Source organism: Branchiostoma belcheri, unplaced genomic scaffold (assembly GCF_001625305.1).
Source record: "Branchiostoma belcheri isolate BF01 breed outbred unplaced genomic scaffold, Haploidv18h27 scaffold23, whole genome shotgun sequence".
Classification (NCBI taxonomy): domain Eukaryota; kingdom Metazoa; phylum Chordata; class Leptocardii; order Amphioxiformes; family Branchiostomatidae; genus Branchiostoma; species Branchiostoma belcheri.
The window spans coordinates 2,805,436-2,832,614 of NW_017803824.1; the positions used below are offsets into that span (position 1 = coordinate 2,805,436).

Here is a 27,179-nt window from a genome sequence, read left to right on the forward strand (position 1 = left end):
TTGGACCAAGAAAATATACATGTAGGCCCCTCTAATGATGCTTTCCAGTTTGTCACACAAATCTATCACAGTCATGTTCTTCCCACTTAAAGGCATTTTCTTAAGAGGATTCCCCAATTTCTAGTAAGGTTACCATTAACTCAAATTGTGATTGAAAGCTGTTCTTGTTTCCAAGGTTCCACTCTTGTTCTTAAGTGTTCTTCCCATCAGTCACAATTTGTAGGCCGGAGTTTTCCCGTCTCCCTACTTAACTCGCTCGAAATTGCAAGAAGGCCAGGAAAGTTGTTTAAAAAGTCTCCAGCTTTGAAGCGGAGAGAGCGTAGGTAATTACACTGCGCTGGGATTAATCTCCGTACCTACACAAGTAACGAGCAGCCAGCTTTCTCATCCCGGGTCAGGTCAGATCGAGACAAAGCGAAGGGAAAGCAATCACACCAGCTTCAAAGGACGAACTGATTAGACGCGATTTCAAGTCTGACAGGAGATTCTACTGGGAAGAAGGAGGAGGAGGAGTTCTTAAGTTAGCAAGCATGAGACGTAGTCTGGCATATTTGTCATCGCGTGAGCCGTTAAGCCGTCAGCCTCTTGTCTAACTTAAGAACCCGAGTCACATCTGAGCCAGCGTGGCATGAATTGATATGATGTGTTCACAAATCTGACAAGAAATTCAGCTGGGGGAAACTAGAAGATAGTTTTAAAGTTTTCAGGCATGAAATGTAGCCTTACACCACTGTTGTCTTGTGGGTCGTTATGCTGTCAGTAAGTGTTTGAGAGTCCCAGTCACATCTAAAGCAGCACGTCAGGAATTGAAATGATGTGATCACAAAATAGTTCTGACAGCTTTTCTACTGGGGAAAGCAAAGGACAGTTTTAAAGTCGCCGTACACATTTGTCATCTTGTTAGATGCTATTAGCCGTCAGCCCCAAAGCAAAGGAGTCTCCATCACACCTAAAGCATGTAAAAGATCCCTCAATATATAAGGTAGGGATGTACATATTACATACAAGTCTATGCTAGCCAAAATCTAAACTAACGGTTCAGTTTGCTAGTAATAGTATTATATGGCATATTGTTATACATGTATATATGGTGTGAACTAATCCCCCTCAGATAACCAATGCATTTTACACCAGAGTTATTCCCCATAAAGACAGCCAGAGCTACATATTCACTCTTAGAACTTTTATGGGGCCTGCTACGCAGACAGGATTCGCTGATAAGAATTTGAGATTGCTGTTCTCGACTGCAAAATTTCTCTGGAGTCTTTGTTTTGATTGATATATCTACAGGAAGAATTGGCATTATATTGTGCAATAAAACAAAATAGGGATTAGATGTATGAAACTTCACACTGTTTGATCATCCAGACGTCACATATTTTGTTATAGCATGTTTTATTAAGGTGTATTGCCTGAACTTTATTGCATTTCACCTCCAATGGGCCATGAAACAATATGAACTTAAGAAATAAACATATATGAATCATGAACGTACAGTAACTAGGTATACAAATACAAAAACAGAGTTGATAAATACTCTGTCAGAAGCAGAAATGACTCTAGTTCTTAATGTACCCATCAAAAAGCGAGGAAGCCAGGCTCTTACTACCATTATCATGATGCTTTGATAGGTCTAAAGCTATTACATCTCAGCAGGGAAACCAGGATTGACTTTCCCAGGGCCTGCACTGGGAAGCAGCTCTGTCTATAACATTGCCGTCATTAAATTTTCAGCGGCAGTTTTGCTAGTTAGAGGACCTGTTGGCTCCTGTGTCACCTTGATGTGCTATTAATCCACTGCGAGGGAACCATTCAGCCGCATTGTGAGCATAATTTGCAGCGTGATGGCATGGAAAGACTATTCATCATGTGGGATCTACCGGCGCCTGGCAGAAAATAATCTGCAGATGAGGGACTGAACGCACAGCTGTGATCGGAGCTGGTGCATGACTGGCGATATGTTTCATCGTCTGTATTGAAAATTAGGAGTCAGTCTAGCTCTTACAGACCTGGCCAACTATGAAATCACAGTTACTATTTGTAACAACACTGAAATACTTTTATTTCATGCTACATGCCATCACATACTACATGTAAGTACCTTGGAATATCTTATTAATAATAAATGTGTATCAAAATAGGGCATGAAATAGCAACCTTCAATTTGAAGACATATTTTATAGGAAAAGATATAAACAACACGCAGTTTGGCTAACTAGTAGAATACAGAAATGAGGTATTTTTGTCATATTACAGGCACCAGCCTAACACTAATTTTTTCTGCTTAAAATCGTTAATGTCCCTCAAAACATTTGTCCAAAATGATTTGGTCATTTCAGGTGACCCTTTCAAATATTAATGAATAGCGAAGTTGTGTGTATTTTAGAAACTGACAACTGTTCCTTTGTCATTATTCAAACATCACGTGAGCTAAAATCAGCTGACTACTATTATGATAACCTTTTAGTACACAACACAGAAATAAAACAAACACATGTAAAACACCCTCTGACTACAGTGCCTTTTACAATATGTAGGTTATTGGCCTTTTAAAAATGGATGCAGTGTCTTAAAAGTTTGTATATCTTCCAGCTTATTCCAATATTTGTTTACTATATGTGCCATGACTCAGTACTAGTGTTTAAGGAAGCCAAAAGGGACAGGCAGTGCCTGCCGTTCTCGAGGTTACACTGTACATGTACAAACATTTGCTTTAGATAAATTGTTCAGACTAATCATGGCATTGAATAAATGTGAAATTAAATGCCCCGAATGGGGGGTGACATGTGCCTTGTTGGTCAAACATGCCACACCTGACACAGACTAATTTCCTTTAAACAATCTTAAGTCATAGGGTTTTTTGTAAGGGAGTAGAGAAATATATTAGAGCAAAACAACTTTTGAGTACAACGAATTCAATGTCATGGGTTTGTCTGTTGAAATGGGTTTGCATGCAGCATTTTTTCACCACAAAACTCACCCTTGCCCAAAACTGTATTTGTTTCCATGAGCAAAGGAACTTTTTCTTCTGTTCTCCAATGAGGTAATGTTGTCATACTTATATTTAGTCTACAGGGGTCACTAACCCCTTCCACTTTGCCTCAGGTGATTTTGTATACAGTACATGCAACAGAAGTTGAAACAAAGCACCTACCGGTACTACACACCTATCCAACCCAGCCCAACCCGTTCTAGCCAAACAAAGCTAAAACCAACATTAACATGACCCGTGTGACCTAACTGTATGCCTATCCTCACTTCTACCCCTTTTACACCTCCGTAACCATAGAAAGTTCGCAACTCACTTGGCCATAGTCTTTCTCCAATGCTGACAACTTGCTTCCAAATGCCCTGAAATTTGACAAGTCAGTATTTAACAAACACAGGTAGCAGTCTTTGCAGTGAAAGTTTAGCAGTGAGAGTGCAACTTAAGCCAGCACACTAACACCTGGTAAATATTTGACATCAAAGGTTGGCTTTTAAAAACAAAACACCTTTGTCTAGAAAGCACACAGTGAAGTTTAAAATATGATGATGTGTGCAATCAAAGCACATACATGTATACTCAAATGTCAATTTGATAGTTCAGTGCATAAGATGTGCATATTGCATACCATTATTATATTTTCAATGTGCAATTATCATAAGTCGTAATCATCAACATACTAGTAGACATTGAAACTAGTCAACATATTTTCTTACCTGATGTCTTCCAGAAGGTTACACTCTGTCTCATGTTTGGCCTGTAGTTTGGAGATGTGTTCAGAGTGAACCGTCTTTAGCTGCTGGCTAATCTTTACCTGTAGTCAACAGAGAAACGTTGCAAGGAACAGATAAGATTTTAGCTAAAAAAACTTGAATGTACATCATATACACAACATCACATTGCTTTGCCAACATGTTGGTAGGCATAAACGTGTACCCAGTGCAGGTATTTAATGGCCATAAATATTCCAAAGCCCAAAACTCAAGGGCAAACTGGACAGTAAATGTAGTACATGTGAAAGAATATTTCCATGTACATGTATGTCCCTTTGACCTCCTGAGAGGCAGCTAGGTTAAATGTGAGGTTTTCAAGGTTAGATAGAGGTATGACAACAACAAACTGACAGTTACCATTCCTTTCCCCCAATGATTAGTTCAACCACAGTTTTACATTTACATTTATGTTTTGACAGTTGTATAATGATTGCACATTTTGGTTTGTTTCTTGAAGTCAGCAACATTCCTGTAAAAGCCAAACAGTATATCTTCTGTCTTACAGACAAAGTCCTTGGCTTATTTCTACTGCTGCATGAACAAGAACCAGAGTTAGGTCACCAGATAGGTATTGGCCTATACATTGCCATTGAGCCATGTCAGTCTGTACTGCTCTGTCTATAGTGTGCTTCTAAGGCAGGGCTCAGAATTAGACCTGTAGGTGAAATGGGAGTCATGCAGGTACACTGTACATGTATTTCTGATGTCGATTTAGGAAGCAAAACTGCACCTATGGTAATTCTGCTCCAGCATTGTCCTGCGTATGTACAATGTAAGTGCATGTGTACATGTGCATACATGTAGATCTTATAATTATAAAGGATAATATAGCACAATCGGAACAAAGGAAGCGCTCACTATGAAGATAGTACATGTTTAAATTACAAGTTACAACTATTGCAGTCGTGATGAAGCCCAAGACATGATTAAGAAGCACTCCAGCCATCATGACCAAATATCGAGTGGAAAACTGCAGCACGGAAATCCTACATGGCAATCATAGAAAATGGATGTGCACTACCCCGTCATTATAGGAGACCTACCAGCATCGCTCACAAGGCATGCATAATTGATATTTGGAGCGAGACAGTATAGGGGAAATCTACCAGAACTGATAGCCCTGAAGGTTGAAACTGCTGAAATTGTCACTGTTACAGTTTGTGAGCTCAGTGCAATTCTTTTGTAGTAAAGTCTCTTGCAACAACATCTTGTACAGCCATGCCCTGAATGCTGTGACAATTTTCAAACCGGCAACTTCAGAAATTCATACAGAGATCCATGCTTATAACATAGCATTGACTACCAGAAAATAATACTCATAAGATTTATAGTTCAATTGGATATTACTGCTGTTATCGTAAGTCAAAGACGGGCCATGATATAATTAAGAAAATGGTTATTATATTACTAACATTATAACATGACATGATACAAGACTTCCTTTTGTTTTACTGAAACTTATTCAGGTAATGTGTTTATTGATCAGCCAGCGTACTGAGCGTAGTCACACTGGCACATAATAGCTTTCTATTGATTTATTGATGACAATTATCTTCAAAATTGAACAGACAGTGCAGCTTTGAACATACACGGACAAAATCTTGATGACATTAACTGCTCATATTCAACTACTAGTACATACACGTAGATAATGCAGTAGAATTAACTCTTACTTGATATATCCAATTGAATAATATACTGATGATACAGAAAAGTGTGAGCTATATATCAGAAAAAATGATGATGATCAATTGATAATACATACCCGGTAGAAGGTATGTTTACGAGTAATATCATATTTTGTGTAATTATATGAAGTGTTAGCAGATGGCATAGTCACACTGCCATGAATGATATCTATGGCCACTACATGATTATTACAATTGTTTAAACTGAGCCAATCCCATATTTCTGGCCAAAAATGAGTCAGCAATTCAAAAAGCTTCCTGATACAATTCTGGACAAACAAACAGAAAAAAGAACAGAATCTATGATATCTAACTCTAGAAAATATAAATATAATGGGAATATCTTAAAACATATCCCATACTATATCAGTATGTCTCTAATTTATATGTAGGAGTAAAGAGGTATCTACAGTAAGTACAGTACGCTAAGTTACTGTTAGCGTACATAATGATTAGACTAGAGAGAGAGACAAATTATAGGTTGTTAAATTGTTCAGATGCAATTTCTGTCTATAAAACCAAAACACGGAGAAATACCCGACTCTTCAGTCATGCAAATTAGTGGATATGACTTGTTCACAAGTGACTTAACGGCAGAAAACACAAGAGGGACATGTATATATGTCAAGACATCACTAAAAGCCAAACAAATCATACCACATGCAGAGACATTTCACGATAGCACATGGGTGGAGATGCAGAGCCAAGGGAATGATATTCTAAGGATTGGGGTGATATACAGATCAGGGACGCCAACTCTAGCATGCACACGTGATGAAGCCCTACATGAGAACTTAAAATGGGCAACTAACGGCCAAGCAACACATGTGCTCTTTGCAGGAGACTTCAATCACCCAACAATTAGATGGATCCCCTCACCACATGTGCTTGGATCAGAAGGCTCAACTAACGCAGCAAACAAGTTTATAGAGTGCTTGAGAGACACATACGTATATCAACATGTGAAAGAACCAACAAGATATAGGAGTGATCAAACTCCAACAGTGGATGATCTAGTTTTCAGCAACGAAGCAGAAATGGTGGAAGGTCTTGAGCACCACGATCCACTGGGAGCGAGCGACCATGTTAGAATACAATTCAGTTTTAACTTCAATTCACATGAGGAGAGGGAAAGGAGTCCATCACTGAACTATGATAAAGCAAGTTTTGAAGAAATCAGAAATGATCTCAACATCAACTGGGAGGAAGTACTTGAAAACAAGAACACACAAGAAGCGTTTGATGAACTACAATCCCGAATCCTCGAGGCAGTGAATAATCACGTTCCCAAGAGAAAAACAAACAGCAAGAAGCAGAGGGTGAAACCACCATGGATGAATAATGCGACGTACAGAAAGTCAAGGAAGAAATTTCACACGTGGATAAGATATCTCAACACAAAAAGCAAAGAAGATTGGAAGAAATATAAGATAGCAAGAAATGCAGCTACACATGCGGCCAGGCAAGCGAGAAGGACATTTGAAAGAAGGATTGCCAGAGAGGTGAAGTCAAACAACAAATCCTTCTGGAGATATGTCAACAGCCGCAGAAAGACTAGAGTAAACGTGGGAGACCTTAAAGATGAGGAAGGAAAGTTGACTACTGAAGACGGGAAGAAAGCCGAAGTGTTAAACACACAGTATGTCAGAACTTTCACACACGAGGATCGCAGTAATGTGCCAAGGTTTACACTGAAACCCCTACAGAGTGACCTACTGAGGACAATAGTAGTTACAGAGGAAATGGTACTAAAGCAACTAGAGCTACTTCGAATCGATAAGTCACCTGGGAATGATGGGATACACCCACGAGTCTTGAAGGAAGCAGCACACGAGCTAGCCATACCTCTAACTATTATATTCAACTCAAGTATTAAAAGTGGAAAGCTTCCAGACCAGTGGAGAGAGGCATGCGTGACTCCAATCTACAAGAAAGGATGCAGAACAGATCCGGCTAACTACAGACCGGTGTCCTTGACATCCATAATCTGCAAGATGCTAGAAAGATTCATATCAGATGCTATACTAGAACACATGAGAGTCAACAACCTCACATGCGAACAACAACATGGATTCTCCAAGGGTAAATCCACAGTCACAAACCTACTAGAGGCACTGGATGTGTGGACGGAGGCCTTGAGCCACGGTGTACCGGTGGATATTATCTTCTTGGATTACGCTAAAGCGTTCGACACGGTTCCACATGAGAGGTTGATCAACAAAGTAGAATCCTTCGGCATAGCAGAGAACTTGCTACTGTGGATTAGAAACTTCTTGACGCACCGGAGACAGAGAGTCGTAGTCAACGGCCAAGCATCCAGCTGGAAAGCGGTGACGAGTGGCGTACCACAAGGGTCAGTGTTGGGACCGCTTCTTTTCTCAATGTTCGTCAGTGACATACCCGATGAGCTACATAACTTTGTTTCCTTGTTTGCGGACGACACAAAGATCTACGCCATTGCACATGGGTGTGAAAGCCAGGCCAAGACACATGCGACTCAAGAACTCCACACGAGCCAGACCATAACACATGCGACCCAAGAAATCCACACGAGCAATATACACTCCACATGTCTACAGGCTGACTTGAATACTTTGCAGAGATGGTCATCTAGGATGCAGATGAAGTTTCATCCTGACAAGTGTAAAGTAATGCACCTGGGAAGAAGAAACCCCACACACGAGTACACTATGACAAAGGAAGATGGAACACTCCACACGCTGAAGGTGACACATGAGGAGAAGGACTTGGGGGTGACGATTGACAGTAACCTCAAGTTTAGCACACACGTCCAGGTTCAAGTAAACAAGGCCAACAGAGTTCTGGGTGCAATTAGGCACACCTTCAAGTACCTGGACAAGGAGGCTTTTCTACCTCTTTATAAGAGCTTAGTCCGTCCACATTTAGAATATGCAACCGTGATATGGTGTCCTACAACCAAGAGAGACAAGGACAGTGTCGAAAGAGTGCAGAGAAGAGCTACAAAGCTTGTGGAGTCAGTGTCCCACTTCCCTTATCCCCAGAGGCTCCAGGCTCTCCAGTTACCGACACTCAACTTCAGACGACAAAGGACAGACGTGATCCAACTTTACAAAATCACACACGGGTATGACAAAGTAAGAGTTGGAAACAGCTGCAGTATTTGTAGAGGGACCATGTTTGAACCCAGTCTTTCAACCACCACACGGGGCCACTCCTTCAAGTATCAAGTACAAAAATCACACGGGACGAGGAAGTGCTTCTTCTCTTCAAGAGTCACAAGTGTGTGGAACTCTCTTTCCCAGGAAGCAGTGTCCAGCAAATCAGTAAATGAGTTCAAGAACCATATTGCACACGAGTGGAAGAATCACCAGGATATGTACAACTACACCTTTACGTACTGATCATAGAAGAAGAACTGCTACCGCCGAAATTACCCGAAGTGCGGTCTCATTACCCATACAGGGTACCTATTGACCGGCTACAGGTGAGAAATACAGGTGAGAAATATAAGCCACGAGTAGGCATGTTCTAACCCTACTGTAGGCCTACATGTAAGTTCTTCAGGGCACATGTCGCCTCGACTCTTCAATGTAGACCTTTGAAGTCCAAAATGTCAATCACTTTCACTTCCTGGACAAGATAACTCATTTCCTGATTGTAACCCCTACTGTCCACTTCTCACCATCAAAGTGGACCATCCCTGAACAAATCAGTGCCACCCTTCTCCAAGTCAAATGACCTACTATGTACAAATGACCTGATAGGAGCGAGGGAGAGAAAGCGATGTCGGAAGCTCGACATTTGCATTCATTAATTTGTAATGCAGCTATCAGTACTGGCAAGATGTCAGCTCAATGGATGAGAGAGCAATTGATTGCTCTGTGTGCTGAAGCAAGGTTATCACAGGCAAAGCTAGCTGTGGTTGAGAAACATTCGACATATAAATGAGTAGGTGGGGCAGGATTTTGAGTGCTGTACTGATTCGCTGCATGGGAAGTGAGAAATGCTGTGTCATTTTGTGAAAAGTGTTGAAGGCAAATTAGCTACTAAATGAGCACATCCATATGATTGTCACCACATTTTTGATGTCACACTGTATTACATAGAAAGTCTCAACAATCAATAATGTCTTTATGGGTCAACGACCATAACGAAATAAAAGTCATTTCTGCAACCTTTAGTTACATATACATGTACACTACTTTCACTTTTAGTGGGTACAGTACCGTTACGGCAAGGTTCCACCACGTATGCCACAATGAAATTGTTTGCCACCTTAAGAACATGCACACTTACTCAGTCGTTTGCCGATATTTACGTGTTTCAAATCATCAATAGACTGTTTCCTTTTGATCGTGCTTGCGTCCCACAAAGAACAATATTTACGTAGGGGCAAAGAAGAGAGAGGGTACGGTCCGCGTCTCGAGTACTGAAACGCCCACCGAAATCGCCCTAAAGCTAACCACCCCTACTTGCCATCCCTTCCGAACGTCCTTAATTAGCTCGGCGGACGGCAGGACGTACCTTTCTCGGCGGTGGCTGCATGGTTACGCTCCGGGCGGCGACGTCCAGGCAATTTTGTCACTCCGAGATCGATCCGTGGCACCACCTGTCCGCCATCTTGGGTCACCTTGTGTGAACTCTCGCGAGAATAATGCAATTGGCACATTCCATTCACTTTTGGGGTAACATTTTTATGGAATGTTCCACTTAATCAATGGGGGTGGTGGTATGCTTCTCTCAGTAGTCATGTGTTTACCGCAAATGTAAGATTAGCTCCTCCTATGGTGAAAAGAGAAAAATGCAGACCTATGAAATCCTCAAAACATGGGTAAAATGATGTGTCAGACCTACACTTGCTTGGAGATTATATTGGTAACAGGTCAAGGCCAATAATAGTACCCTTGAACTCAAGATGCTCTTCACGAATGTCAAGTGGATTTGTAAATTAATTGGAAACCGGATTAATCAGTGGCGCTGGTGGAATGCAGCCGATCTTGTTGGCCTTGACATTTCAGCAAAAGGCCAAATGGGCCAATGAAATTTATAGCCTCTAGTCCATGCCTTAGCATGCTAGCACCTTTGATACTTGTACCATGGAGTTATAAGATTGGACGTACAGGGATGGGGATGGATGGTCAGCAAAATTGCTTGCTGTGCGGATTGGGATTCATGGCACGCAAGGACCCATCCTTCACATTCTCCTTACAATGTTAGAGGCCCAAGGGCAGATTGCCAAAAAGTCACAACTCAGAATGTCCTGTCGTGTTTTACCTGATCATGATGCCCCATAAATACAAACTTGACAAATAATCCAATGAACTCATAGAAACTTTTTGCAAGAACAAGATGATTTCCTGTTGTGCCCTGATGCCAGCACCCCCCATGCAGACCTTCTTAAAATGTCTAATGGAATTATCACATCTTTCACTCCCATAATCACATCAAATGAGAAAACGATTGATACTTTAGTACAAATTTACCAGCAAGCCCAAATCATCAGCATCGAAATAAAAACCAACAGAATGGTATTTGTCAACTTTGTAATATAATTCAATTGAAAATGACATTAATGTGAATGTTTTTTACAATATAAAAAGATTACTCAATTTGCCAAACTTCTCTTCAAAATTTCTTTTAAGAGACAGAACTAAAGTATGGTAGCAAATGAGAAAAAATCGAAGGAACGAAACCAGTATTCTATCAATATATAGCAGACTGTTTGCTTTACGCTTGCTGTGTCCAGTTCACAATACACAAACTATTGGTTGTTTTAGAATTAAACATGAACAGGAATGGTCCAGGAACTATAACTATTCATCTAGACTGGAGTGGTGTAACAGTTACTTTATGTAATTTCAAACAAACACGATTAGAACATGCAAGAAAACATTTCCCTCATCACAGGATATTGAGTACCTGATATGAACAGCACAACTACATGCATAACGCAACATTGACCGATAGAGGTCAGCATTATATGAATGTTCTAGATTCACATTACATTTTCAGTCCTCAAACTGTGTGAGATTTGCCACCAATCATGGATATCTGACATCATCAGTGGGGCTGAACTTCAAAACTTTTGGCCAGTTCTTCCCATTCATTCCTGTCAGTCTGTTCTTCCTGACTTTCCGAACCCCCTTTTTTCTTGGATGACTGGTCTGCTCCTGAAGCCTGCAGTTTGTCATGCTTCTCTTGGTGTTGCTGCAAAGCAGGCAAAGCTTCCTGGAGGCTGACAAATTTGTACTGGTACTGTCCTGTGGCTTCTCCATTGTTCATTTGGGAGATGGGTTGGTCATTGTTGCCTACAGCATCAGCAGAACAGTCGGATGGCAATTCAGCACCACGGACATCACTGGGCACAACTAGAGGAACTGCTGTTGAACTGCTTTGATCCTTGTTAGATGAAGAACCCTTATCCTTATGACTTGTGCTATTTTGTGGGCATGTTGTGGTAATGTCACTGCTACTTGATTTCTTCTCTTGTGCCTCCTGGAAAACCTTATCAATCCTTTCAAACTCTTCATTCAGTTTGCTTCCTTGGGGTGGTTTTACAGCCTCCTTGGCTTCAACAGGATCAGCTTTCTGATACCCTGATGTTGTTTGCACCATTTGCGGAGGACTAGAGCCTTTGCTTGGCTCTGAATCTGGTCTCTGTGTGTTGTCGCCAATCGGTATTTCTTTACAGCAATCTGGTTCATTGGTCAAATCAATTTCCATACTTGTTTGCACTTCTGTAACATTTTCAACATTTTTGTGTAGTTTGTTCTCTTTCTTTTGTCCTTCAGATGGCTTATCCTGAGCTAGGCTTGAATCATGTGGAGTGTCTATTGACTCACTGCAATCGTCCAACTCCATTGGAGCAAGGCTTGTCACAGTGGGAAGTGAGTGGTTTGGTTTATTGGTCTTGCTGACCGAATCTTCCTCCTGTTGGTCTGTCTGCGTAGAACTGTCTGTTGAAGACAATTCAGTTTGAGAATACACTGATGCAGTCTCTGCTTGTGAGTCTTTTATTGCAAGCATCTTGTTGTTTGTCAAGGAGTTGATTTCTTCTGTCATCTTGATGTTTTTCTTGGCCCATGATGTGTTCAGCTCTTCAAGGTTGTTATGGGCTTTCTCCAAGTTTTCATAGTCTTCCTGTAACGTCTTGAGTCTTCTCTGCAAAGAAGCCTCCTCCTTCCCCCACTTTTCAAAAGCATCCTTGTGGACATCTTTCAGGTTCTGTAACTCCTGTGCCTGCTTATCAAATGATGTCTTCAGCCCTTCATGCTCAGTTTTGAGGTTCTGTAGCTCCAACTCCACCACTTCAAGCTTCTGTTTGAGAAGACTGCATGTCTCGACATGCCTGTCCACCAGGCTTTGGCACTCTTGAAGGGAAGACACAGCCTCTGTCTTCTCTTTCCTAATCTCCTCTAGTTGCGCCTGAAGCTGTTTACTCAAGTCTTGTTGTATTGTAAGTTCTTGCTGCACCAAATGAAGGCTGTTGTGCTCATCACTTGAGGTGACATCAGAGTTGTTCAGCTTGCAGTGAACCTGGACTTTTAAAACTTGCACTTCTTTCTTCTGAGCTTCCAGTGCTGCGTCATGCATCTTTATCAGGCAGGTCTGGTGGTTGTTAACAGAGTTCAACTTCTTGTTTATCCTGATTGCTTCTTTCACTGATTTTTCCAGCCTGTCCTGTGTCTCTGTAAGCTGCCTACACTGCAGGAAGAGAGATCTGCACTTCTGTTCCATCTCTGTCATCTGGGACAAGTGAGAGTCTTTAGCACAGGCCTGAAGTTTCAGTTGCCGCTCTTGTTCCTTGACCTTCTGCTCAAGACTGTACTTACACATGTGTAAGGTCTGAACCTCTTCCTTCAAGGCTTTGATCTCCCTCTCACTAGTCTCCAGATCTAGGACACTCTTGTTCTTGCTATCTTCTGCCTGTTGTATTCGCTCTTTGTATTGTTTGTGCAAATCTGTAATCTCCTGGCCATGTTTCTTCTCTAGCTCTGCAGTGGCCCCATCCTCTTCCTCCCGAGCCCTTTCCAGTTGGTGTTTCTCCTTGACAAGCTGGCTGATTCTCTCTTCATTCTCAGTATCGGTTACTCTGCGAATCCGCAGCTCTTCAATAACCTCAAACAAGTTGTCTCGGAACTTCAGACACTCTGCCTGACTCAAGGCTCCGTTGTCAAACGCTTTGGGTTTGAGTTCACCGTCGTCTGCTTTGAGGTCTTCTTCTGCTTTGTTGGATCCAAGTGCATTAGCACGACCGTTTGTCTGTGAGTCCTGTTCAGTTCCCTCTTTCTGTACACTCTCTTGATCACACTGCATCGTTCTGGACCAAAATTATCAAAGACTCTGCTAAACATAGGCTACAGACGATGCTTCTTTCCAGAGTCACCCTTTTAACCTTGTAATGTTCGACTGGAACAGACTGGAACATGCGAACTCTCGTGACGTCCAAACTCTCGCCACGTCTCGCGAGAGAAATAAAGTTGGGACGTCCCATTCATTTTATGGGCAAAAACGCGCTCGCAGTTATCACCTTGTAGGTCATACTCAAGTATTTTGTATTGCCACTGGCGAAAATGATGTTTCAACTACACTCCCAATCGTATCAAGACCCGGTCAGCAAGTTTTAGGCAACGTACGTAGCCTCAAGCGCGTCTTTGGCAATTGAGTTGCCCGGTAAAAAGTGTCTGAGTTGAGCCGACCGCGATTCAGTAACCAGTGCATTCGCGACCTCTTGCAGCAGATTGAGGATATGCAGGGTATTTCTCTACGCTTGTCAGTTTGGTACATTTCTGTCATTTCTGGCACTTTTCATAGCACTTTTAATTTTTTCGAGAAAAGAACCACTCTTAATTTTCCCCGAGAGAAGCGAGAATCACCAAGGAGGTTTGAACCACTAAGGGGGAGGTATGGAAAGCATCAGAAACAGGCGGAAAACACTGAGCCGGACGCTATCCAATATCTGCTTGGAGATGCTCGCCACACGTTTGCTACTGGTTGCCTAGGAAACCAGACCACGCCTCCCAGGCAGGGCGTGAGAAAATACGGAAGGCGGAAATCCCGCACGTTGTGCGCATGCGGGAAATTCGAGAAGACCGTCGTAGCCACATGGTCAGATTGTACCAAAACATTCAAAGTGCAATCTATTTCAACGACGTTTACATCCACTTGGTGAGTATTTTGTCAGTGTCAGTAAGTTCTTCGATGTGAATTTCATGTTGGAATGTTGGTTGAACGTGTCATTAATCTGCATGATGACTTTCGTTTGTAGGAACGAAATTAGGACCACTACTAACGTTACCTCCTCATACCTCCATTCGCAGTGGGAACGAATATCCATGCTTTCTGGCCATTTTTGCCTGCAACAACAACAACAACATCAACAAAGAATTCCAGCGCCGCAGCATGGTCTGTTTGGGGCAGGAAGTCGACTAGGCAATGACCTCCTTGGACTAAAAAAATAACAGTTCTGCTAACGTCTGACGCGGTTGTAATATGTGTTAATGTCGCAAGCCGTCGTCAGAAGACCAAAAGCCCAAGCCGTCCTGGCCGTGCTTTATGGTATAAAATTGGGTAGACGATTACGCCTCCTACAACGTTGTCGAGCATTGAACATTTTGGAGAAGTTGCGTGCGAAGTAGGTTAATAAAACTTGACCGGAAACTTCTTGCAACCCCAGTGGAACCATATAGCCGAAAGATCGCTGTTTTTGTTTACATCATGTAACAATGTACATGCAAAGTATTTGAAGGCAAATGCAAATTATCACCCAACTGTCACCCACTTTTTGCCCACCAGTCGCAGATATGATCACATGATATAGATGTGTTATGTATCAAATGTGAAAAGATTTGGATAGAAGCCAGTGGTATAGGTAGGTACCACAGAGGCACATATTGGGGTTGTGGGCTTACAGAATATTGTGTGTGTGTATGTGCATGTAGGATTGTATTTTTTCCTGCCATGGTAAATCAAGAATATCAGGCTGGTAAAAACATGTAGAGACTTTACGTCCCTTCCCGTGCTGATTTTGACTGTCGGGGTTCAGTGTGTTTGAGCCGGATTGGTCTATTCTTTGATTTCCTGTTATTATTATAATCATCATATCATTATTATATGATCATAAAAAGAGGTCTGGTACTTATATCAGTTAATGGAGGGAGGCCAGAAAAGGACATAATTTTTAGAAGAGGAAAAATCATTGTGATTGAACCTTTTTTATTGATGCATATGTAGGTGTCACAAGAAGTTCGTAGGGCAGTTGGAAAATGTTCTCTCCTGATATCTGCTTGGAGATAAGCTAAGGTGCCACAGCTGGGTCACATCACTTGCTCTTGTCACTGACCACAGGATATGGATGACGGACCTGTCCCCACCCCTTCCTGTTGGGCTGGTCCACCAGAGGACTGGAGCAGAGTGGTCCCACATGCTGGCAAGGAAGGTCCATTCATGCACATGGGGAGGGTAAGGATAGCATTAAATTATGGGCCACGGTGCAGATTCATTAATTTCACAGTAACTTGGAGGAAAATGAGGCATTTGTACTAGTCAGTGTCCAAAGTTTGTGGTGAGCACAAAGTGCATTACTTACATGTACAGAAAATTTGTGTTGTTCAAGGTATGATCACTCACTCATACTCACTATCCGGTTTATCATTTTTTATCACAAATATTTATAGATATTAGCAAGTAAGGTTTTGAAAAAAATCTTGGACTAGCACATTTTATTATATAATTATAATTGCTTTTGTTCAAGAAGATAAGTCTCTTTCGCAGAAAGTGACTATTCCATCTAGAATTAAGCTACACAAATTGATAAGCTATAATTGCCATTTTTGCATACATTGCTGCAGCATTTAGTTGATTCGCACTGTGTATTTCAGCATGACTGAGTGTACAGATAGATTTCCTGGCAAATGCCAGTGAACTGGGGAGAATTGCTCGCCAGATGGGCCCAGGGACTGAAAGAAATGCCAGTGAGAGTCAAGGGCCAATGGCAAAGTCACGGATACTTTGGATAGTCTCAGTAAGGGAGCGGCTGTACCCCTGGCTATGTCCCTGGGGACCCACATTATTGAACCCTGTTCCATGTCAACCAAATGTTTTTCAGGCAGGAACACCAAAGGCAGGGGTTGACCAGAGACCAGAGGGCTGTGATTGCGAAGGGTAACTCTTCAACATTACAACAGAAAAAAAATCAATTTCGTCTTGCGTTTGTGTTTCATATGTCCCCTGAAGCATGTAATTAAACAGTCAGATGTTTCATCAGAAATCATTTTTCTTTCCGTGTCTTGGAACTGGTGCCAATAATTGATGAATGCAGATTGATAAGCACCAACTAGTTTACTTCAAGTTGCCTCCTCCATCCCTCCCCTTAGGTAAGAAGTGAACAGTCCCCACTCTCTGAGAGAGGGTCTGGGCGTGATGACTGAGGAATGATGTGTTCCTTATGTTCAACTGTAACAGACCAGGCAAGGCTGTGAGCTGCCCACTGTTTCCTGAGCTGTTTCTCAGAGGTAAGTGTTAGGTATCAGCTTATCCACCTCTCCATTTAACTGCTTGTAAGTTTATTGGACAAAAAAAATCATTTATATTCTTCACCAACCACACATGGTTACTTGGTGGGACAATCTACATAACAAGAAGAAGTGTCAGGCAGCACCACATGTATTACTATGACTTGGAAGCAAGACTGAACAAAACCACCCAGTGTTAGTGGTGGACAAGTACAACTACTGGGCATTGGATATGTATATGAAATGAAGAGCAGCTCAAACTACCATAGAGTTTCCACATGGTCAAAGATTCTACTCCATTCAGTTCAACACAGTGTATTACTTGAAAGGAAGACACATTGTTTGAAGCACAAAAATGAACATAAGATGCAGCCCATTCCACATATTGGAGTTCTCCAGCATGAAATTTTTGTCGATAATTTTTCAGCTGCGTGCGAGAGAGGGTGCATGCATCACTGCCTCCTAGCCATTGGTGGGAATTGAGGGTTGCTGGAGGTCATACACAGATGAATATCAGATAATAAAGGCTGGAAAACGAGTGCTTTGATGCTGTTTCTTGCTCAGAGAGAACATAGTGTAAATTGTATTTTTTGCAAGAGCATGTAGTAAATGATTTGATAGATTCTTTGGCAGTTCCATGTCTGGTGATATTGAGGTTTGGGAAGGGTTTTCCAACTGACATACAAGAAAATTATGTTCTGGCAGCCCCTTTAGCAGCGTAACAGCCAACTTCCAGGTGGTGTAGTAGACAGTTGTATTCCCATGGGCCAAAAGTTACTGATACCATCTGAAACTAATCAACAACAGACTGGAGAAAACAAATGACTGATGAACTGAGCATGAGATTATTTCTGGATCCATGACAAATAAATAATGGCAGTATAACTACCCTTTGGCATAACTCACCAGCTATTTGTTTTGCAAATTTGAGATATTTTATTGATAGTCCTGAGTTTTCCTTTTCCGCGGGTAATTGTAGAATAAAGCTGTTGGATTAAAATTTTCTGTTGACTGTTGCCAAAGTTAGTGCAAGTATTTGTCTATGCTTCAAACACTGCATAAATCTCTTCCTCACCGTCTCTCTGTCAGGAAGTGATATTATATTATTTATTAATATAATATCTGATGGTCTCTAAACAGCAGGATCTCCTTTAAAAAGTTACATGGACATTTTAGCTTACCTGCCAGAGATGTCCCCTTGTGAAACTTGTTATAGCCATTTGAATCTCTGGATTTTGTATTTGTAGCTGATTGGTCCCTCTGTTCACCATGTTTCCAGGCTGACTTTGGCTGATTGCCTAGTCCAGACTCCTGAGGGTTTGATACATGCAGGGAGGATAAAACTACAACATAGGGTGAGTAGTATATTACATGTAATATATATTTTATATATTGCTCTCCTCACAGACTATCAATGGCCACACAAATTTGATTTGTTGGTTCTAAGATGCCAAACTGGACTTTCTCTATGGAAACACTCTAATATAGGGGAAGCAAAAACTACGTTTCTTGTTAAACACAGTTTGCCTTTGCAAGTTTTCCTTCTATTCTTCTATTTTTATGTTCTCTTGTTAAAAAAATTGCTGAGAACCAAGGAGATAAATTTATGTGGCCTATGCTTGCTGTGGCTGCAGTATTTTTGACAAGTTATCATATGTAGTGTTTGGCTTCAGGGACTTTTGTGAGCTGTGTACGTAGTCCCTGTTGATGAATGCCCGATGGACTGTTATATACATTTGCAGGGATGTAATCATTGTGCGTGGATATACAGGTGAGAGGTGTTGTGCACAGTTCACGAAATCCATTTAGTGGAAAGTTTATGATTTTCCAGGGGAACAACGGAATGATATAATAATAGATACAGCTTGGAGAATATACCAGAAAATATTGTGAATGTGCCAGCTCTTGGGAATTCTTTGAAAAGTAGTTTTCCAAACAAACTTTTGCTAAGTTATGAGACTTGGACGTATAATTTCTTGCATGTACCAATTCTATGTGGCACCCACTGATACTTAGCATCAATTATAGAAGACACATGAGTAATCATAAATGTGACTAAAAAGAAAGCACATTTTATCTATGTTATCCTGATGTTGTTTTGCCTATTTTCATAACGCACAGTGCCCATTTGTCAAGTAAGTTTGGGTCAGAAGGCTTGCGTGCAGGAATCATTGACAACTTTAATTCTGTCTATCAACAAACTTGCTCCCTGCTTAGACTAAACATAGGAAACTATTCCTGTGCTGTTATCAACATTGTGGGGCAAGTTTGACACAATGACTTCCGCTAACCTCTGCATACTACTAGTACTTAGAGACAAGGAGGGTGTGTTTTCACTTACATTAGTGGTTGGCTTGTGGTTTGATTGTGAACAAGATATATAGTTAAAATCTTCAGAGTGGACTTTTATATTTGGTCTCTCTGTGTGCCTATCATGTGTACATGTATTTCTGACTGCAAAGCAGTATGGATAGCCACAAAGCAGTATGGTTGATTATATTACATGCTAACTCTATCTTATATTTGTTTGCTAAGTAAGGAATTTCATGTACTTGGGATCAGAGCCATAGAAATATTCCCTTGGGCTCAGTATACTACAATATATGAGTTCATATGCCTGAGCCATACTGGCATCCATCCTAGGTTACCAGGTTATGACAGGGTTGGAGAGATATGAGGATGGAGATCACATAAATCCTTCCTGAAGGCCACAATAAACAACTGCTGGGAAAAATGTTACACCTGAGCGCAGGGGGGTCAAAGGGCAGGATGGCAGCAAATTGATGAACTGTTTATTGTTGGTCACCAGATCAGCTACTGGAGAAGTCTTTGTAGTGGAGCAACTGTGTTGAAATGTTTTGATTCTAAACATAAATCAAAGACAACTTCCAGAAGCAGATTAAAGAAGGCTTCATTGTGATCTCTTATTAAATCTTATGGGTTTTTTATAAGGCTTCAAAAATGTATAGACTTAACTAGGATGGAAAAGGGAAATTAGCGATTTTCTTTGTTGTATGAAAAGATATATTGATGTCAATTAGAAGGTCAATGTAATCAGTTTTAACCCAGATAAAGGTCACCAACTTTGGATCCTAACTTCTCACAAGTAAAGATTTTAAAGCTTTTTCTGTCAGCTGACCTTTGTACTTCAAAGTATCCTAGAACCAAGGAGATGAATTGTTGTTGCCTTAGATACCACCAATGTGGTGGGTTGCCACTTAAAGGTCATTAATCATGTCCGTGGTTTGGCTTTATTCCGGCCATCTCATCAGGCGGCTGCTGGTTTCCATGGTTACTGAACCGGAAAGTTCGGACCAGATCACCGAGCTAACTGGTTACCTAAAGGTCGGGCCCACCTGTTGACACCTTATTTGGTCGTAAAGGGAGCTACCATTTTGTTTCATTGTGTGGGGGATTATTGCATTCAGGCCAAAGCAATATATCTACCCAGTACTTTGAATTACTCATAATTACTTGCATTGTTTCATTTTTAAATCATCAACAGAAACAGAAAGAGCGAAGTATCACTATCATGGTCGTTTTTACTTTACTTAGACAAGTAGAGTAGAGTAGAGATCAGAGCTAGACTAGGATGGATATCTGTCTGAATAGTAAATGTGCATTAAAATGGCTTCCCAGTGCCATGCATATGACCACTTGCTGCTATCACAGATTGGATTTTGGGGTCAGTGGTAGTCCAAGGTCTCCAGTAACCATCTGAGCATAGCATAGATTTTTTTATTGGATAGGGAGACCGTGTCCCCATCTGCCATGTGGGGTGCAATCCAAAGTCCTACTGGACTTCTTTCCACCTCCATAGATCTTACAACTTCAATATAGAATAGATCTAGACAGCAATTGTGGACTTTTTGCACCATTTGGTGAAGGAAAATCAAGCAAGCAAGCCAGCAAGCAAGCCAGCAAGCATGCATAAAAACAAACAAGCAAATTAACAATTGAGGAATAAAAAAAGTTCAGATTGTCATAAACCATGATGATATCGTTTCAACAAAGGTAGCTGTGATGAACATTGGAGAGTGGTCTGGACACAAGCTGGAAACAGATGGATACCAAGCTTCAACATCAAAGCTATTGAATATATTCATCCTGAGATATCTTTAACCCTGCAGCGGTGCTGTATATAACACTTCAGAATCAATAATCACTGCTATAGTATTGCACGGTCAACTTCAAGGACGACTTTATGACTGGCTTGGTGATTGTGACGAGACAAAATTTGATACTGGCTGTTCCATATCCGCAAAGTTTGAAAGACTTGGGAACCAACAGCCGTCATCTATATTGATGTGCTGCTGTATCATCATGTTACAAGGTAGCCATCCATTCCTGGCCTTGATCCCAGAATGGTTGATGCTGTTCTGAAATGTTGTCTCCTTGAACTGTAATACCAAGTGGTCAAGTAAGAGTGATAGTGTGTATTTGCCTTGTATATTATAGTGGTTTACTTCATGTATCGTGTATTGTGAACTATTTATACTAAGTATACTGGAGTATAGCAAAGAGGAACTGTGTTCTCATATTCTGTGTTCAGTGATTTTCTTCAGCGATTGGCGTCAAATCAACATCTAAGGAAATTGGTTTCACACTAAGAAATTCAGTGACCAATTAATTCATTTTCATTAACAGATATAAGAGTTTATACTATTAGGTATTGAAGAAAACTGAAGAAAGATGAGTATTGCTGATTATTGATTATTCAATAGTTTCTTCTTTGCATTTGGACGTGATTAAATTGTAAAGTTTACTTGGAGTTTGGAAGTAGCTATTTCATGACAAACATTTTCAGTCAAAGGAGGCTCTATTCACACTCTGCCACTTAGTGGTGCCCTCTGCCATAGCCTGACCCCTTGTGCTATGCAGTAACCAGAGTGGTAAACAACTCAGTTGCTGTACAGGCAGTTTTGATGTATAACATGTTTCATCTCTGTCAAACCCTGGAACTACATACGGCTATGCCTAAGGACTGAGCATTAGAGTACTTTGTAACTGATGTTAGACTCAGAACAAGGAACTTCCCATAGAATTATTGGAATTATCAATTTAGTAGGTTCACATTCTCCACCAAAGCAGCATTTGCCCTATCTCAATCTACTTCAAATTCTAATTCTTAAATCAGACTTGTCCCCAAATATTCCCTGAATTCAAATTAATGATGAAGAATTCATATGAAATATTTTATTTGTCAAGACTTATATACTAGCAATGTCTATAGCCTGATTTTCCTTAATGTACATTCTCCTGTATAACTGTCTTCTCCTGTAACATGTCACCGTACGCGTGATTCTGCTGAATGCTAAAGACTTGATATAGACGTCATACGCACGGATGTCTCGGATGATAAAGTTCATATGATGCCGTAGTGCTGGTGTCTGATTTTCAATATCCCTCCTGCAGAAATGGAAGCTTGTACCAGTTGCCATTAATGTTAGATTAGCAATGTCAGATTGAGCATGTCCATAAAGATTTTGTCCTAATCTTCTCCAAGATTGTCTGTACCTGGAAGAACCTTCATCATAGAATCTCCGGAAAATGCACCCTTGGGATGGAGTGGTGGTCTTGCACAAAACAGCAATTTGCTCTATTTTGTAACGGTTAAAAAATGTAGTTGGATTGAAATTTTCTGGCTAGGTGAATTGCAAAATTAGGTGATATCGAAAGCGTTTTATCGCATGTATTTGTTCAAGAACGTTTTGAGCATATTCATTAAAAAATTATAGCTTTTCAAGTCATTGCATTTTTTCTCTCATTCTTTAACAGCACTAGTGATTCTTCTGTATTGTAAAACTAAAAGATTGATTCTGCTGTCCTTCTGCAGTGATGTCTTGGATGATAAAATTCATACGATACTGTACCGCTGGTGTCAGAGCATCAGTGATTTTCAATATTCCCCTCGCCGAAGCGGAATCTGGTACGAGTTGCCTTTGATATCAGATCAGCGATGTCAGATTGAGTATGTCCATAAAGATTTCCCCCAATCTTCTCCAAGATTGTCTGCACCGGGGGTTATTCCTGCACGAAATCCCAGACCCACTAAAACCTATGATCTTCAGAGAGTGGGACAGCATAGGGCATGTATTACAAGACTTCAAAGCAGGCAGATGCTTTTTGAAAGCACCCTGGAAGAAGCGGCTGTCTTTGAAATCATCTGATCAGCACGACATTGCTTCTCTGTCGAACATAAAATGATGCTGCCGGGTTAGCTCTAGGGCCAGAAATGTCAGAATTTGCAATTCATTTCTAGGGGGGGTTGGGTCATTCAATTACGGTAATGCCAAGTCCCAGTGGGGGTAACGCTAGCTACATCTTGCTCGGTGCATTTGTCAGAAATGTATTGTTAAAAATTAATGATGTGACATTTCTCCTCCTAATCACGTTCTGAGCATCATTTGATAACTCCGATGACAATGATAGCATGTCCGTAACAAAGAGATGATGGTCTTTTCAGAGTGTGGTAGCACGATATTAAATTTGCATCACGTTTGTCGCATTGTACATTCACTGCATCGAGGATTGCTTCTCTCCTCTCTAATTACATTTAGAGTATCGTAGTTCCTGGTTGTGAGAAATGGCAATGTCACCGGACCACACGGTGGCAACTCTAATCAGGCTTGCCATCGCTCAGTGTTCCCGATCACTTTGAACTAACATACAGGGCTTTAAATTATTCATCGGAGGATCCCGCATCCAGGGGATGGGTACTAGTCTTGATTTGTTTCTCCCAAGTCCGGACAAGCCGTAATGGGTTTCCTGTCAAGTCAATGACGACCGCATTGCTTGAGAGTTAGGCCATCATGGAAACCATTGACTACGGTATGTAGTTACAGCGCGGAGGTTTCCCTTCACGTACTTACATTTTGTCCGTTCCCACCACACTTGACTGCACAGGCAGCGGCTAGGTTTGAAACTTTGCTGTCTGGTGTGGGTACATTGATGCAGGCTTAGGCTGCAGAGACCATTGGCTAAGGTACGTAGTGTTAGGGTATTTTCGCATTCACCAACACACTTTACATGCGCCAACCAGACATTTGCCGGATCTTTGCTGGTAACACTGCTTTGTGGATTGTATGAAGCGAGGGCTCAAGTGACCATTGAAAGATGTTTCCCGGAATTTATTGATGTTTCTGTGAAGAACTTTCTTCTGTTACTGTCCCAGTATGGAGTTGGTTATGGCAGGTCGTATTCCTCATGGGCCATTGTACGATTTTGATGCTGTAGAATTTACAAGCAGGTGGGATAGAACCAACTGCCACCAAGGATCTAGGGCAATCTTGTCCGTTACAAGACATGGTGAATTTTGAGGACGCATTTAACTATCCAAAGAATGTTCTCAGTTTGCAATCGTATGACCATCATTCACACGATGCATGTGATAGGGCACTAGATAGGCTGTTGTCAAAACAAACCTGTATACACAGCATATGATATAACTGCACATTCCTGGTTCAGATTCATGATGTACAATCCAGTCACTGCATGAAAATTTTATTTTGCCTGGACGTCCAGACAGACAGATGTTGTCTGGGAGTGTTGTTACTGAAGGATGATTGTGGTGTAAGCGTGTGGGGTGGCAAAGACTAGTCTACCTAAAGCACCCATTACATAGTATTGATTTTGCCAGGAAGGTTAAGATATGATGTCACTGGACTGTGAAGAGGCTTTGGTTTCTGTAATGTTGTGTAAGAATATTAATGTTTTGTATGGTGGACATATATTGGAATCCAGATCAACAAAATCTGCTTGTGTCACAATAACATGGTGGTATAATATTCTGTCAGCATTCCAATACATTTGAACACACTGTATATATATATATATCATATTGTACATATTTAAGTATATTTCTTGTAGGTTTGGACTCATCCATTACAAGTTTTCGGTTTTATTTATTCTGTATTTTGTAAATTAGCTTGGGCATTATTAGTCCCCTACTATTACTAGTACCCTATCATGACAGTACACAATGTAAATTTAACACCCTGAAGAAAAAAAAGACAGTTGATAACCCCAACAGGAAACAGAGTTGTAGTTTATGATCAATGGAAATGCTGCTTGTGTTGCTTTTATCCACCACGCACTGATCACTTCAACATGATTGTCCCAGAGAGAGACTCAGACATGTCTCCATTTAGGCTTGCAGCTGCGCATCAGGAGATACATGCTGGACAAGGTACAGAGAAAAAATAATCAGTTGACACAGTGTTATAAACCCAAACTCACTCAAAGTGTTGAAACTTTGTTCTGCCATGAAACTGCTGTAACTATAAACTAAGGATTACAAGTAACTCAGTGTTAAAGTTCTCTTTCCTTCACTTTATGGCTGCGATGTAGAGGTGTTACACTAGAAGGTAGTTGCTGTATAATGTTACCTGTTGGCCCGCACACAGATACCGATACAGAGCTGTCATCCCCTAGCCCATTATCTCGTCTCTATCCCCCGATATCCCAGATCCCTGCCATGATTAACAACTCAGAAGTGGATAATGGAATTTTTCATTTCCACGTGCATCTCCGATATCTCCCCCTGACAAGCCAAAGCTCTCTCTTAACGGCGAGAGCAGGTTATTGGCAGAGATCGGAGCTGGGCCGTGTTCTGGGAGGGATTATGGAACATGGAACCAAGCCAAGACTGCAGAAGGGGGAAGAACTAATTTTGGCGGCAAATCGTCAGGAGGGAAATCTTGTTTTGCAGACAGCGGTGTGATATTGAGCTTCGCACATGGCGTAATGAGGGAGATTATGGAACACAGCATGGCGGAAAAGTTCTGTTAATACAAAGTACAGCAGTGACGGATTTCAGTCAAACAAAGTATGGCGTCAGAGGATCTAAGCTCAAATTTTCAATCCAACAGTTGCAAAATATGACTCTATAATACATATATATATATAAATATATGCAAAATATGCAAAATATGAGGATTAAGAAAAAAGTTTATGATGAAACAGACTGATTTAAAAGGCAAAAAAACACATTTAGTTAACTAGAACACCATTTCAGTACCACGGACAGGCCAAGTACTATAGATTGTAGTTGTTTGCATGTAACCCTTCCAAGACCAGTATTATACTGACTCAGTATATTCCAGTACAACAGGAAATTTGAAAGGATTGTCATTTCAGCACCAAGGACAGGTGCCATCCATGTGAAACTGTGTCTCACACAACTAAAGACATCATTTGAAGTTTTGAAGCTGTTCCATGTGATATGTAATTCAGCCACTGCTCTGTGCCTGCATATCTGGTGTGTGATAGTACGTATAACCGTGTGCAAAAGTAATTTACATCAAACATTTGCATATACTATTTCTACTTGATGATAAACTAGTTCCAATTGTCTTTGGAGACTTCTTCACAGTTCACTGATGATCTGGAACATCTGACTCTGACATCTGATGTAGCTGTAGGATCTATTTTGTATCATGTGTCTAACCTTCGTAAATGACTGACACTGATACATGATGTAAGTAGTCCATAGCATCTGATATGCTAATTTTGCTGTCAAACCTTTCTATTAATTCTATAGAGATACGTCCTAGAGAAAGAAAGGTCGACTACAGGGAAGAGTTATTTTGCTAAATTACAGTTATTCATAGCTGATCAATTATTGAGCGCAAACCCAAGAATGGTTGGAATGGCGTATGACATATTGATGAAAAACTTCTGCTCGGTAGGAATGGCCCGACACTGATACATGGCATTTGCTCCGGGGTTGTATTGATTTCGACTTCCATCCCAGATGTTGCTGCCGCAAATACCAGCCCCATCCAACTGATATTCCTTCTGAAATAATGATTACAGCCATAACTCTACCATGTTCCCCCGGAGCCTATGCCTCTGTAGGGGCTGATACTGCTGGGTCATAGTCATAATAAATGCTGCCTGGCTGTCCGCATGGCAGTAGCCATCATCTATCTATTGCCTGACCCCATTTTTCTTTCCATCAATGTTGCAGTAATTGATCCATGAATGTGGTAATTGCGCTTTTTGTCACTATGGAGCCGTGGATTGTAGGTCAGGTGTGTCGTGTAAATTTCTTTTTTGTCCTATTTTTTTGTCTACATTCAACATTTCTCTGGGATGTCAGTAAGATTGATCATTGCAGAAATATTAGTTAATTGGAACATGGTTTAAGAAAAATTCTTGGTTAAGAGATTCTTAGCAGAATAAAACTTTTACTGCTTTACTGGTTCTTGCATATAGTTTGAGCTTTACTGTATTA

At 40.9% G+C, this 27,179-nt stretch overlaps 2 protein-coding genes and 1 long non-coding RNA gene across 10 annotated transcripts in view; 1 reads left to right on the forward strand and 2 right to left on the reverse strand.

Moving 5' to 3' along the window:
* The window catches only part of LOC109470598 (F-BAR and double SH3 domains protein 2-like), a 30,318-nt gene extending 20,258 nt beyond the window's left edge, over nucleotides 1–10,060 (reverse strand). For all 8 annotated transcript variants that reach the window (XM_019769575.1, XM_019769570.1, XM_019769577.1 and 5 more), the window contains exons 1-3: nucleotides 9,954–10,060; nucleotides 3,703–3,800; nucleotides 3,306–3,351 (exon numbers count right to left, since the gene is read on the reverse strand). In XM_019769575.1, coding sequence (XP_019625134.1) covers nucleotides 3,306–3,351; nucleotides 3,703–3,800; nucleotides 9,954–9,974 — 165 coding nt within the window. In that variant the 5' untranslated portion in view covers nucleotides 9,975–10,060. The remainder of the gene's footprint in view (nucleotides 1–3,305; nucleotides 3,352–3,702; nucleotides 3,801–9,953) is intronic.
* A 1,429-nt stretch (nucleotides 10,061–11,489) lies between these two features.
* LOC109470572 (coiled-coil domain-containing protein 73-like) lies at nucleotides 11,490–13,874 on the reverse strand. The gene has a single exon (XM_019769537.1). The coding sequence runs from the start codon at nucleotides 13,743–13,745 to the stop codon at nucleotides 11,490–11,492; it is 2,256 nt and encodes a 751-aa protein (XP_019625096.1). The 5' UTR covers nucleotides 13,746–13,874.
* Nucleotides 13,875–16,811: 2,937 nt separating this feature from the next.
* LOC109470667 overlaps nucleotides 16,812–27,179 on the forward strand; it is a 57,783-nt gene continuing 47,415 nt past the window's right edge. Inside the window, exons 1-2 of the long non-coding RNA XR_002140269.1 lie at nucleotides 16,812–16,942; nucleotides 18,222–18,297. This is a non-coding gene — a long non-coding RNA (uncharacterized LOC109470667). The remainder of the gene's footprint in view (nucleotides 16,943–18,221; nucleotides 18,298–27,179) is intronic.

Coding starts and splice junctions, on each gene's coding strand:
- LOC109470572 (XM_019769537.1), bottom strand. CDS start 13,745: ATGCAGTGTGATCAAGAGAGTGTACAGAAAGAGGGAACTGAACAGGAC.